We start from the raw sequence: 12607 nt of genomic DNA, 5'->3' as shown, positions 1-12607 counted from the left end.
AGCGCTAGTTGTAATCATAGGAAAAAAATGCCCAGTGCAATTTGACATTAATGGCAAAGTTCCTTGAACATTCATGAGATTTTTATGAATTATTTGTTAAATAGCATTTCTATGACATTTCTAAGATACATATAGTTTGTTCCCACTTGTGAAATGTGCGTCATAGTATTGATTCCACATTTAAATAATCGATACTATTCATGCACAACCTGCAATAGTATTTGTAACCACCAATTTCAAGTTACAACTGACAATTACAACCACACTCTTAGCATTTTTTTTTGTTAAGAACAGTGGTGAAATTAATCTATTATTACATGGGGAATAAGCAGGCTAATTGAAATAAGAGATAAAATGGGCTGCTAAGTAAGTGAAATAAACATATTAAATATGGAATATTAATATGTTTATGGAATACTTTTTTGTTCTTCATCTGGATCTTGCTGCTTTCTGATTGCTATGGGAAGTAAAGTGGGAAACCCATAGGAAACAGAAGACAGGAAAGTGGAGAAAGGCAAGGGGAGAATGATGAGAGATGCCAGCTTCTCTCACAGTATTAAATGTGAAATGCTTCACCAAATTAGCTTCTGTACTTCAAAGAGAAGTGACATATTTTTTTTTATTCTGGATTGGGATAATGTTAAGAAGAACTGAACTTTTCAGAAGAGCCCACTGTCATTGTTACTATTATTATTATTGTTCAGTCTCAAGACTATTCTGTGTGTAACGGTGCAGGGGAATTACCTCAGAGAAATAGCTGTCCAGGAAGGCCATGTTCAGACCGGTGTCTGCATATTCCCTCTGGGTTCCCAGCGTCGAGCTCCTCCTCCTCAGTGTTCCCACTGCTCCGCCAGCGGCCAGGCTAGCCGCTGTCCCCAGACCTGTGTTGAGTTCCACTCCTGATACGCCCCCTTCGACTGTTCCTCCGCCCGCATAGGTGTTGGTGTAGATTTCTGTGAAGAGAGGGTGTGCACACCAGTGTTTGAGTTGTCTGCATTGTTTATCCCAGCAAACCACTGCCAGCTGCTGTCTGCCGTGCACTACCGCACAGCCCCAAGTAGGTCGTGGACAGCTAGGCAAGGAGCGACTTGAATCACAGCCCCCATTTCCAGGCTTGCTGATAAAAGCACGTACGGAGGCTACCTGACTTGGCCTTTTCCCATTTTCACAGACTTTGCTCCTAAACGTGAAGGTGTAGAACTAGCCAGGAGGAGTGGGACCTCTGTGCCTGCACCAGTTCCTTCCAATGCTGCCTCTGGCAAGCTCTCTGGGTCTGTCTGAGAAAGTTTGCACCCATTCCAGAAACTCCCAGTTATGGGTTTGTGGAAACTGGAACTCACAGTCCTCATTCACCCTGGTGCTGGATGGAGAGCTGGTTTTCACAGGAATGTTAAGTCTCCTTAGGTTCCAAAGAGTCCGGCTTATACTAAGGAACCATTTTGGAGAAATCCCTCTAGAACTGGGCTCTAGAACTGGGCAATTTCTCTACTTTGTTCAATCCTTGCCTGATAGCTGGGTATTTTGCAGTAGTGTTAGGTGTGCGTGGGCCTGGTAAGTTAGGAGGGTATAAGACTGGTAGGGCAAATAAATTAATGTATGAACCAGACATTATTGTATTGCATATTTTGTGATACACACTCACATATACCTATATCGCATATATAACATACATATATAATATATACCATACATAATATAGGCATGATATATACATATGTATATATATATTTTTTACTCTTCACAACAACACCTTGTAGTAGGTGCTATCATAAACTTAATTTTAACAATAAGAAAATCGAGGCCCAGAGAGGTTGTGTTTTGCCCAGGGACCTACTAGTAAGAGGCAGAGCTAGGAATCATACCCATGCATTCTGGTTCTAAAGTTTACCATGTTCATTGCTATACCATAACTTCACTGTCTGTAGCTGAAGATACAAAACTAAGGTGCCTACTTCTAACACGTAACTTACATTCTCATATACTATCACACAGGCAGATCAACAGACATGCTGTTTTTCTAAAGGTACTTATACATGAGGTTTATCTGGTTGAGTAATTTTGCAAATTTTAAAAAGAAAAACAGATTTTGGCATCCACTGACCTGAGGAATCCATACGGTCCTGGGTATTAGAAGCTGTCACTGGTACACATATATTTGAAACATCCTGAAAAGAAAATATATTAAATGTAAATGCTTTATGTAAACATTTAAAGTTGACATCTTTTTTATTTTTGTGTGCTGTATAATTGCCAAGACATGCTTGATTTCCATGGAAACCCCATGCTTCTCTGGAAAGTGCACTCACCCTATCCTCGGGATGGGCCCCTTCTATTCCCCAAGACTGAATCACTCCTTCTCCCCCCTCCGGCACTGGAGCAAACCTGGTCCCCAGGCCTTCTGGCTGTCTTCGTTTGCAGCAACATATGAGTAGCAACAGTGGTGCCACTGCCCAAGAAAGTGAAAAGGAAAGGTTAACACATAATGCTCAATTTAGAAAGTCACACAGCACATTATTTTGGGGGGAAATGTGGCATTATATTTAGAACCAGAAGGATAAATACAAATGTAAGAAAGCATCAGTTTTTCCCTAAAGGATTGAGTATACATATCCATGTTTGTAAATACAAAACCACCAAATCACAGAGACCTTTAGAGCTGGAATGAATGGAGTTTGAGGTCATGTAATCTGGGTTCTTGACCGACAGGTTAGGAAAGTAAGGTCCTCTCTTTCCTCTAGTCCAAGATTTCTGAACTGGTTGGTGGCAGACCCAGGATTCGAATCAAATTTTATGATTCCTAGTTCCTCATAAATGCATGCTCATTTATATATGTGTATTTATTCACATATAATCATCTGTATATGTATATGTATTTGTAAGCCTATATTTATGTGTGTGCATACATAACTATGTATTTACCTCCACGGACATGTGTCTATGTGCAGGTACTTGGATATATGTATATGGGCATACATAGACCTTCTCTGTTGACATTGGTATATTTGCTATACCCACAAGAAAACTTATATACACAAATGCATGTTACTAAACACCATACACACACATATAAGTTAAACACATGATTAATACATAGAGAATTGGGTACAGGACTTGGTGGTTGAACCTAGAGATAGAACCTTTCTTCCACCCTTCTTATATGTACACTTAAAAGGAATCAACCAAATATTATCCACTATAAGCTCAAGAGAGCTGTTTCTGTATATTGAGACTTTGTCTATAACATATAATGGAACAATTCACCTCAGTTCTATACTTTAGTTCATAAACACAGACACTTACATTTTCTGAGATTCTAGGATACACTCAGTTTAGTTCTTTGGGTCCACTTTAGTTGCTTTTTATACTTTTCTAATTTCCTAGTATAACATGCATTTCAGCAAATGGGTTAATTAGAAATACAGAAAAAATATCAAAGCCACTAAATTAAAACAGTTAATTTTACAATTTTATCATCTGCACCATGAAGAGTGAACAAAAGATCAAATTCTACATTTCCAGAAGGCCTTCTGAAAAGGACTAGATTTGGGAGCCTCTAGCAGCTGCTCCTCCTGCACTAAGTGTCTGTGGATTTAGACGTGTGCAGGTCATGCGCCATTGTGGGCATGAGCTCTGTCCAACAAAGGTGTTTTCTAATTGAGAAAACAAACAGCACATACCAAACACAGTTACTATATGCATAATTCCATTTGGAGTTAACATCAAAAGTCTTCATCTGAGGCCTTTTGGGCTAGGACCCCTGCCCCTCACATCACTTTGCCCCTCCCTCTCCATAATGTGACCCTCTCCATTGAGGACAAGTGAATTGTCTTCAAATGCTTTCCCCTCCTATGTGACAATCAGTTTAACAACTCTTGTGCTTTCTTTGCCTGGTTCAGGAAGAGTTGTGAAAATTTTAGTGCTAACCTGCTGGAAATGGCAGCTGATTTTGGATTTTAATCCCTAAATTGGCCTTCAGCTTCACCAGAGGGCTTAAACATGGTGAAACTTAGGTCTCATCTTGAATATCACTGTTCAGGCATGAGTGATTCTTAAAGACTTCCAAGTAATTCTAATGTGCAGCTAGGGTTAAGAACTACTGGTTTGCAGGTAAGCATACACCTCTGCTCAATTACTGCAGAGTCAGGTCCTGGGAATATGTCTCTAACATCATTATGAGACTCATTCATGATATTTGGATAGCCTTGAAAACTCAGATTGTTTTAAGGAAGAAAGCCTGCCCCAAAGTCAGTTGTTATTTCTTAATACATCAAAAATGATAATGCTTTAGCTTGTGTTCATCCATTAAAATATATTAATATCATAGTTTGAAGAATTTAGTCATCTTTAATTTTAGAATCCAATTTTTGATCTCCACAAAACCTGTGTTGCAAGGGCCACTTAAAATATGTGAAGAATTTCTCCTCTAAAGATCTAGATGATTTTAAAAATAGCATAGGTAGAGGAGGACTCTTTCGGAAACTTTTGCTTAGTGACTTGGCCATTTCTGTGACGTGGTCCTAGTTTAGATGCTCATCCAGAGCCCAGAGGCTAATTCTCTTCTCTCATCTCTTCTTCTTGATTCCTACCACACCAGAGTGATCAGGCCACCTGAGTTTACAAGTCCTCACTGACTCTCATTGCCTGTAGACAGAAGCCCAGAAGGCTGGGCAGATCCTGAATGCTCTTGCGGGATGGCTCCTAGCCTGCCTTTCAGCTTCTCGACTTCCTGAGTATGCTGTGCCCTTCCACCTCTCCTTGTTTATATTGTATTATTCCTTTGGCCTGGATTCAGTTCAGATCCTGCCCCCCAATCCCCAACACACACCATCTTCCTTCTAAGAAAATCCTCTGCTTTTTAGGGCCTGGCTCAAAGCCACTTTTGCCAGAAAGACTTCTCCAGCCTTCCCACTTGGATTACTTCTGCCTCTCTACTCTTAAAGCATTCTGCTGAAATTTTCATTGTAATATATACATAATATGCTCTGCTATATTATGCTTAGGATTTGCATGCATTTCCAATCTTATCTCCCAAACTTTAGACCCTTTAAGTTATTATTGAACAAGTATGTGCCCTTACCACTCCCATTGTTTATTTTCATATTTCCACAAAAATTGCCAGAGATACCAAAAAGAAATGGCCAAATGAACCTAACCTCCTGACAAGCCTGGTTACACTCTTATTTGGAGAACTGTTGAAAAGAAGGACTTAACCCAGTACTTACAGAGCAGTAGTAAGAGGCCCAGGATGATCATGCCAATTGCTGCTGGTCCGAGACCAACATTTGAAACCTTAATTCGGTCTTCAGGGACAGGCCCATATATGTCACTGATAACTGAGCTGCCATCTGTAGTGGAGATGGCTGGGGTACTAGGGTGCAAGCACATGTGGCTGTTGTCACAATCACAGGCAACTAACTTGACTATCTGTGGCAGTTCACACTCCCTGTTGTAGCTGTCCTTCACCAGGATTGGGATTTGGTAAGTATCAGCTAGTAAAGGCTGCTCAGCCGTCAGGATTGCGGAGGTAGCTGAAATGGAAGAGAAAAAAGAGAAAATAAAATCACTTGGGGGTAACCCTTCCTAATACTCCAGTCTAACTTACGGCCTTACTCATAGAGCTCTCTGTATTTATATATAAAAAAGAAACATTTATAATGAATTGTTTGACTTTTTTCTGCTGGATTGTTATTTCTACAAAGACTGAACCTTTATTTCTAGAGCAACAATTCATGGTCTATGATATGAACTCAATAAATATTTGTCCAATAAATGAAGAGTATTGAGCTGAAAGGAAATATGGGAAATATTCTATTTAGGATTACAATTTACAAATATCCTCCCTAAGATTTTGTCTATCTCTTAATTCAAAATTGTTGCCCTTTCATTTAAAATTATTTCAATAACTATTATTTTCCTGATTCTTTTGCTATTATTGCCCATTGATTTTTTTATAGAAACTATTGCTTAAATATTGGTTGAAATTTATTTATCAACCTAAATAAGTTTAAAGGTGATTAAGTTTAACACCTAAATCATGAATAGTGATTGGTTAATCCATAACACTCAGTAATAATAATAATTATTTATTACTTTTAGTTGTTATATGATAAACCAGCCAGTTCTATCAAAATGTAACCTGGGCACAAAGTAAGAATCAAATAAAGCAATAGCACAAGATGTTATGTGAAAGTTTATTCTGTTCTTCAACACCACCATTGAAACAGGGCTCTAAGAATATTATCTCAAGTGTCATTATACATATATTTTATATACTTATTATTAAATGTATAATATCATTTGAATATATTTACCAACCTCCATGTTGAACATTTTCCTTATATGTTTTACTTAAAATATTTAGGATCTGAATGAGGAAAAAGTGGCTAGCAATTATTATTTAAGAATGGGCTATTGGATTTTATAGGAAAAAGTGAATTCACGGTTGTCTTGTCTTGATTTTAATAGAATTGCATTAATGTGCTTAGTTTTTTTAACAATTATATTCTATTGATTATGCTATTACAGTTGTCCTGATTTTCCCCTTTGCCCCCCTCCAGCCAGCACCTCCTACTCCTTCAGGCAATCTCCCCCCATTGTTCATGCCCTTGGGTCATGCGCATAAATTCTTTGGCAACTCCATTTCCTATACTGTAGTTTACATCCCCATGGCTATTCTGTAACTACCTATTTGTACCACTTAATCACCTAAAAAAATAATAAAGTGGTTTTGTGGAAAAGAGCTGAAGAGTCTTATGGTGCAATCATCTCTTTCTTCAACTAAGTCCTTAGTGGAGGCATTATCTTATGGTTTCTCCTTGTGAAGGGAGAAGTTTGGTGGCCTCAGAAAGGTGGGAAGTATTTCCTCTCACCCTGGCTGTGCAGTATGACCCCCATTTCACCTCCAAGACCCCCAAAGTCTTTCCTATTTCCCAAATGAATGTGAGATTATGAGCTATCTCAGCCCAAATGAGGTCTTTTCATAGCATTTTACTATCTAATATACATTTAACATTTCAGGAAAGAGAACTTGAAATATATTAAATATTCTGTGAATATTCAATATTAACATTAATTATTACTCAGTATTTATTAAATACTGTATCATATAGTATTTCATAATCCTGTATTATTAAATACAGTAATATTAAATATTCACATAATATTTAATATGAAATGTGTATTATATGAAATATATGAAATTTACTCCCAGTTTTTATCAACGCCTTCAATTTTATATAGCAATAGCACAAACACACATGTGCTCTGGGATCTTTGTACTTTACATGATTCAGTTTATGCATTCCTTTGTATCTACATGCTTCACATAACTCTAATTTTAATGAGGTATTGTGCTGCATCTTAATAATATGTACCACGGTTTGCCTAACCATTCTTCTAATATCGCACAATTTGGCTTTCAATTTTTACCCTTAAAAATAAGCCTGAGCTCCTATTTCTTTATAAAAACAATTTCATTGATCTCATGTTCTTCTAAGTAACTAGAAGATGTGTACATGTAAATCCATAGCATACCTGAGTTTCAGAGACAGTTAAGTGACTTGCCTGAAATAATTTAAGATAGGGAATTGTGATATCTGGTGAGTCTGTTAAGGGTTTTGTTTATTTTAAACTGATCAAATATTTGTGTAGCACCCCACCTATATAAAATGATGGATAAACTGATATTTATATACTACTATTTATGTGTAACTACAGTATTGACAAAACATTTTTACTTTTATTTCAGTTCAAAAATTTTCCAAATAGCCTAAATATGTATATGGAAAATTATTTTAACTTAATAGGAATATGGCAAGAATCATGGAAATGGAGATAGAAAATATTACATGACTTGACTAATTATTTGGTGATTGTTTTTACTTTTGGTCTTTAAAGTATGAGCACATTTGCATTCCACTTACCATTTATTGACCTGATATCCCATAAGCCAGCTGTCCCTGGTGGCTGATCAACGACACAGAAGGTAAATGGAGACCCATATGAATGATGGTTAATGTCTCTCGCAGATATAAGGATAGATGGAGAGGCTATGCAGATGGAGTCACTTTCAGCAAAAATGACTGGGCAGTAATCGTTGTCATGAGGAACTTCGATACATATGGTTCCTGTAGCCGTTTTCCCAGAGCCATCTGAAATGGCAAAGCATTAGGGGTGATGGGATAAATGTCAGGGAGAAATTTCTTTATCTGCTGATGATGCCACCACAGGTAGGAGTGGTCTAGCGGCTCCTGACATGGTGTGTAATAGGTTCCTGCCTAGCTCAGCAACCTGAAGCCACCCTTGCCTTTTCCCACAGCCTTCCAGCCACACTGGCTTCTTTTTGAGTAAGTTTCTTCCTAACTCAAGTCTCTTTCTCGACCTATTCATCCATCCTATTGTTTTTCATCCCCATTTCATTCTGCTAACTCCTATACATCCCAAAAATGCAAAATTAAACGTCTTTCCTCACAGAAGGTCTACTGCTTCCCATTCCTACCCTGTCCCCATAAATGAGACCCCTAGACGAGCTCAGAGTTTTCCATTTCAGGGTGCTTATTGGTTCCTGTGTTGTTGAAATAGCCACACTTGAAATGGAATAATTGTATGTATTTACCCTTTCTACTTTGATTGTCTGTTTTAATTCCATCCATGAGATGCTATTTCTCTCTGAAAAGACACTTATGAAAACAAATATCAAAATATTAGATTGTTTCCCCAACCTCTTTGCAGCAAATTTTGGGTGAGTATAGTGTATTGGAAAGGACAAAGGACCAAGAAATAGTAGACTGGGTTTTAATCCACTTTTCTACTTTATGTTCTGTTACAATGAATCAATAATTATTTTGTTTTTAACTTGTAAAGGGTCTTCATTTTACCATTTGTAAACTAGAACATTATCATGTCTTTGGTATTTTACTAGGACATTTTTGGAGAAATTAATAAACTGCTTTAAAGATGACTTTTGCATGCCTAAATGGTATGCAAAATTTAGTTAATCAAATGCCAATAAACGGGAAGCCTATCCATACATATCCTGCATGGATTTGTACAGTGTGTTCTTACTACCCGATTAAGCATTGGACTTTCTAGATTTCGGCTCTCATGAGACAGACATCAGATTATCCCACAGATTGCTTTCTGTGCCATTCCCTGATCCTCCACAAGGAGATACCACCTCACACCTGTCAGAATGCCTGTCATCAATACATAAAAAAACAAGTGTTGGTGAGGACGTGAAGAAAAGGGAGTCGTGATTTCTTCTATAATCTTATGCTACCCATTCATCTTGCTGTTTGCTACTTTAAAGCTCAGGTATAAACTTAATGCAAACCTAAACTACCTATCTTCTACTAGGTATGTATCTGGGACATTTATTTCCCTCATTCTTTCCCGGTTGCTGACCTTTTTTCTGTTCTTTTGTTCTGTAGTAGCTGGTTTCCTGGGCAGTGCTCCAGAGAATCATTAACTATCGATAAACAAATTTCTGTTACTACTTACCAAGAGGAAGGCCTAGTCAGTTTTCTCATGTGAAAAGCAGCTTAGTTACAAGCTAATTCAGTGCGTCTGTGCTTATGACTTTTAATTTGGATCTGATGTTTGGAATAGCATCATGCTTCTTAGTTCATAACATCTTCCTTTGGACAACATGTCTAGTTAAGCAGCATTCACACAGGCCTCTCGATGAAGCACAATTTTAGTGTCTCTAAAATATTTCTACTCTTTGGGACACTGCCTTTCCTGCAGGCCATTCCCAGATGACCTCTGGGCTCATCTTGTAGCACTTTAGGTAAACATTCCTAACATACTCTGCAGGTTGGCTTAACCATGTCAGGAGGTAAGGCCATTAACAGAAAATGAATTTTACTTATATGTTTTAAAGCTTATGCTTTACAATACGAGTCACATACAGTTCTTTTTTAGAAGTAGGTGAAATATATTATGACAAATGTAAATTATGGTTGTAAGGGAACTGAATTCAGTTCTTAGTCTAAGGTATTTATAACTCTGTTAGACTTGCAGATACCACTGAATGATGTTTTATTTGACTTAATCTAGTATCAATATTAGAATATTTATATTTGATACAATAATAATTTTGCTAAAATATTGAAAATAAATTTTCTTACCATCTACAGCCAAGACCTCTGCTTTGTATATCCCATTGGTAATATATTTTGACTTCTTATCAAATTCCCTAGAAAATTGTATCTCACCAGTCTTTGAGTCAACTTTTAACCAGTTGCCAGCATCATGTCCTATGATATACCTGTTTTTAAATAAATAAATTCATCATTTGCTTCTGTGAAAGTTAATAATTTTAGTCACATACAATGTGTTAAAGTTATATATGTTGTTGCATGCTCTACAGTAATAATTGCTTTGGGTTATAAAATGTGTATATATCAATACAATTCTAATATTGAATATATTAATGTACAGGTTCACAAAGAGTTTTAAAATTTCATAATATTTACTCTTCTAGCTCTTTATAAAGTAAACTGTATAATAAAATGTTAATAAAATGGATAAGTCTATTTCAGGTCTGTTTATTAATTCATAGCAATATCAAGGGAATAGACTTTATTCATTTCACATGGATGTACTCAGTTGTTCCTCAGTTTTATGTATATTAGTTTTAGAGCAGCTCATTGTTGGCCTTTCAGGGGCTGTGGTGTCATTCATTCCATTTGTGTATATGGGTTTTGTGACATAAATGGTTTCAAAAACCATTTACGGTTTATTAAAAGTGGTTGGATGAAGGTCTCGTGACTGTACCAGGCACGATTTTAAGTGGCAAGGCACTTATCTCACATGTCCTTTTCCTCCATTTCATGTTGACAGACAGACTTCATCATTTTTATTGTCTGTGAACTTGTTAGCTGATTAAGTAATCAGAATTGTTACTATTAAAGCAATTTATACATCAATACACCCTTCACTCCAAAAATATTGGGCATAAGAAAAGAAGAGAGATAAGGAAAGAATATACAGAATACTTGTATATTTCAACATAATTATTTTCCAGAATGTCTTATATAGGTCTAATTCATGTATAATCTATATACCTAGGGCTCCTAATTTTTACTTTTCTATTTTTCTAGTTCTGACTCTCTACATTTTCTTTAGCTTCTTCCATTATCCTTTTTTTTTTTCTTCAGGTAAGTAGAAGGTTGAAAGTAGCCCCAAAGCTATACATAACACAGGTTTCTAAAAAACAAGCAATGACTCATCTCTTATGATGATGTGTACTTTACAATACGGCTTTATCAGCCCAGGTCCAGGGTGGTACAACTGACCACAAGAGATCTCACAGAGTAATCAAAGGTGATTCTGATCTTCCCATTGCCCCCTGGATGCAATTACTCTTAGAACCAGTTGGAGCCCTTACAGCCTTTAAAACACTATTGATATCCTAAGAAAATGTCAATAGAAGACGTCATAGTCTTCTATAACAGTAACAGATGAACAGGAAAAGCAAATCCCCTCAAATATTTCAACCCACACATACAAGCACGTGCTGCGTGAATTAGCACTGGGCAGAGCCATGCTTTATCACTCGGATGCGAGCAACGGGTTTGCAGTACCTGACATTTGTTGCAGGATTTCCTGTGTCCAAATCTACAGCTGTATATGTGCCAAGTATGTAATGCATTAAGGAATCTCCTCTTACTCCTTCTCGCACACGGAAAGTCATAGAATTTGGATCAAATTTGGGCCCTTCTTTCACATTAATAACCTGAATTCTTACAGGGGTTGAATGCATTTGGAATTGAGAGGCAACTGAAGGGTGAAAATCAGCTTGGTTTTTAACTCCAATACCAAGGTGAACATTAGGCATTTGTTCATAATCCAGCATCTGAAATGACAGAAAGTGAAAAACTCTGAAACAGCAAAAGAACTCTCTTTTGACAGAATAAGAAGCCATGATAAGAACATAACATACCAGAATAAAGTTCAGCAGCTATGAAATTCAGATTTTAAACTGATAAAAATTTTATTTATTACAGCATGAGGTATTTCAGACATGTTAATGACTTTATCTTTTAGCATAATGAGGTATATAGGTTTGTGATTTTACGTTGGACTCAATTTTGGAGTTTCGCACTTATATAAAAACCCTGGAATGCAAAGTGATCTTTCTTTCCAAATGAGGTATTTATGAAAAGTAAAAAAAAATTAAACTTAGAAAGAAATAAAAAAAATATCCACAACTAGTAAATGAGTATATAGGCCTTGGTTTCCTTTGTAGAATTACATCTGAGAATTTCTGAAAGTAAATCAGCAGAATAAAAGAGGCTATATATATATATATATATATATATATATATATATATGATATAATTGAACATGTAAATAACACACTATGGTGCAAATGACTTCTAAAGGAGACTTTATGATTATTGTAGTCAGCCCTAAACTAAACTATGATGTAATTGTGCTGGGTGTGATGGACAAGAAGATTCCTTCATAGGGCACATTTCAGTAAATAAATACCATACCCAGAGAAAAGTGCCCTTTGAAATGGGTTCCCTGGATAAAGGATGAATAAGATCTTTTGATCCAGAATGATTGATGTGGTGCCATGAAAAGCTACAAGTGAAAAAGC

At 36.7% G+C, this 12607-nt stretch overlaps 1 protein-coding gene across 1 annotated transcript in view; it reads right to left on the bottom strand.

Annotated features, from left to right (window-relative positions):
* Window positions 1–12607, bottom strand: part of DSG4 (desmoglein 4) — a 30257-nt gene that overhangs the window by 2002 nt on the left and 15648 nt on the right. The window contains exons 9-15 of the mRNA XM_045850300.1: window positions 11586–11857; window positions 10128–10267; window positions 7923–8150; window positions 5223–5528; window positions 2307–2446; window positions 2102–2165; window positions 745–953 (exon numbers count right to left, since the gene is read on the bottom strand). Coding sequence (XP_045706256.1) covers window positions 745–953; window positions 2102–2165; window positions 2307–2446; window positions 5223–5528; window positions 7923–8150; window positions 10128–10267; window positions 11586–11857 — 1359 coding nt within the window. The remainder of the gene's footprint in view (window positions 1–744; window positions 954–2101; window positions 2166–2306; window positions 2447–5222; window positions 5529–7922; window positions 8151–10127; window positions 10268–11585; window positions 11858–12607) is intronic.

Source organism: Phyllostomus hastatus, unplaced genomic scaffold (genome assembly GCF_019186645.2).
Source record: "Phyllostomus hastatus isolate PE091 unplaced genomic scaffold, TTU_PhHast_1.1 phas_contig_80, whole genome shotgun sequence".
In the NCBI taxonomy this organism is placed as follows: domain Eukaryota; kingdom Metazoa; phylum Chordata; class Mammalia; order Chiroptera; family Phyllostomidae; genus Phyllostomus; species Phyllostomus hastatus.
The sequence above is the reverse complement of the archived record's forward strand: the minus strand, read 5'-3'. Positions and strand labels throughout refer to the sequence as shown.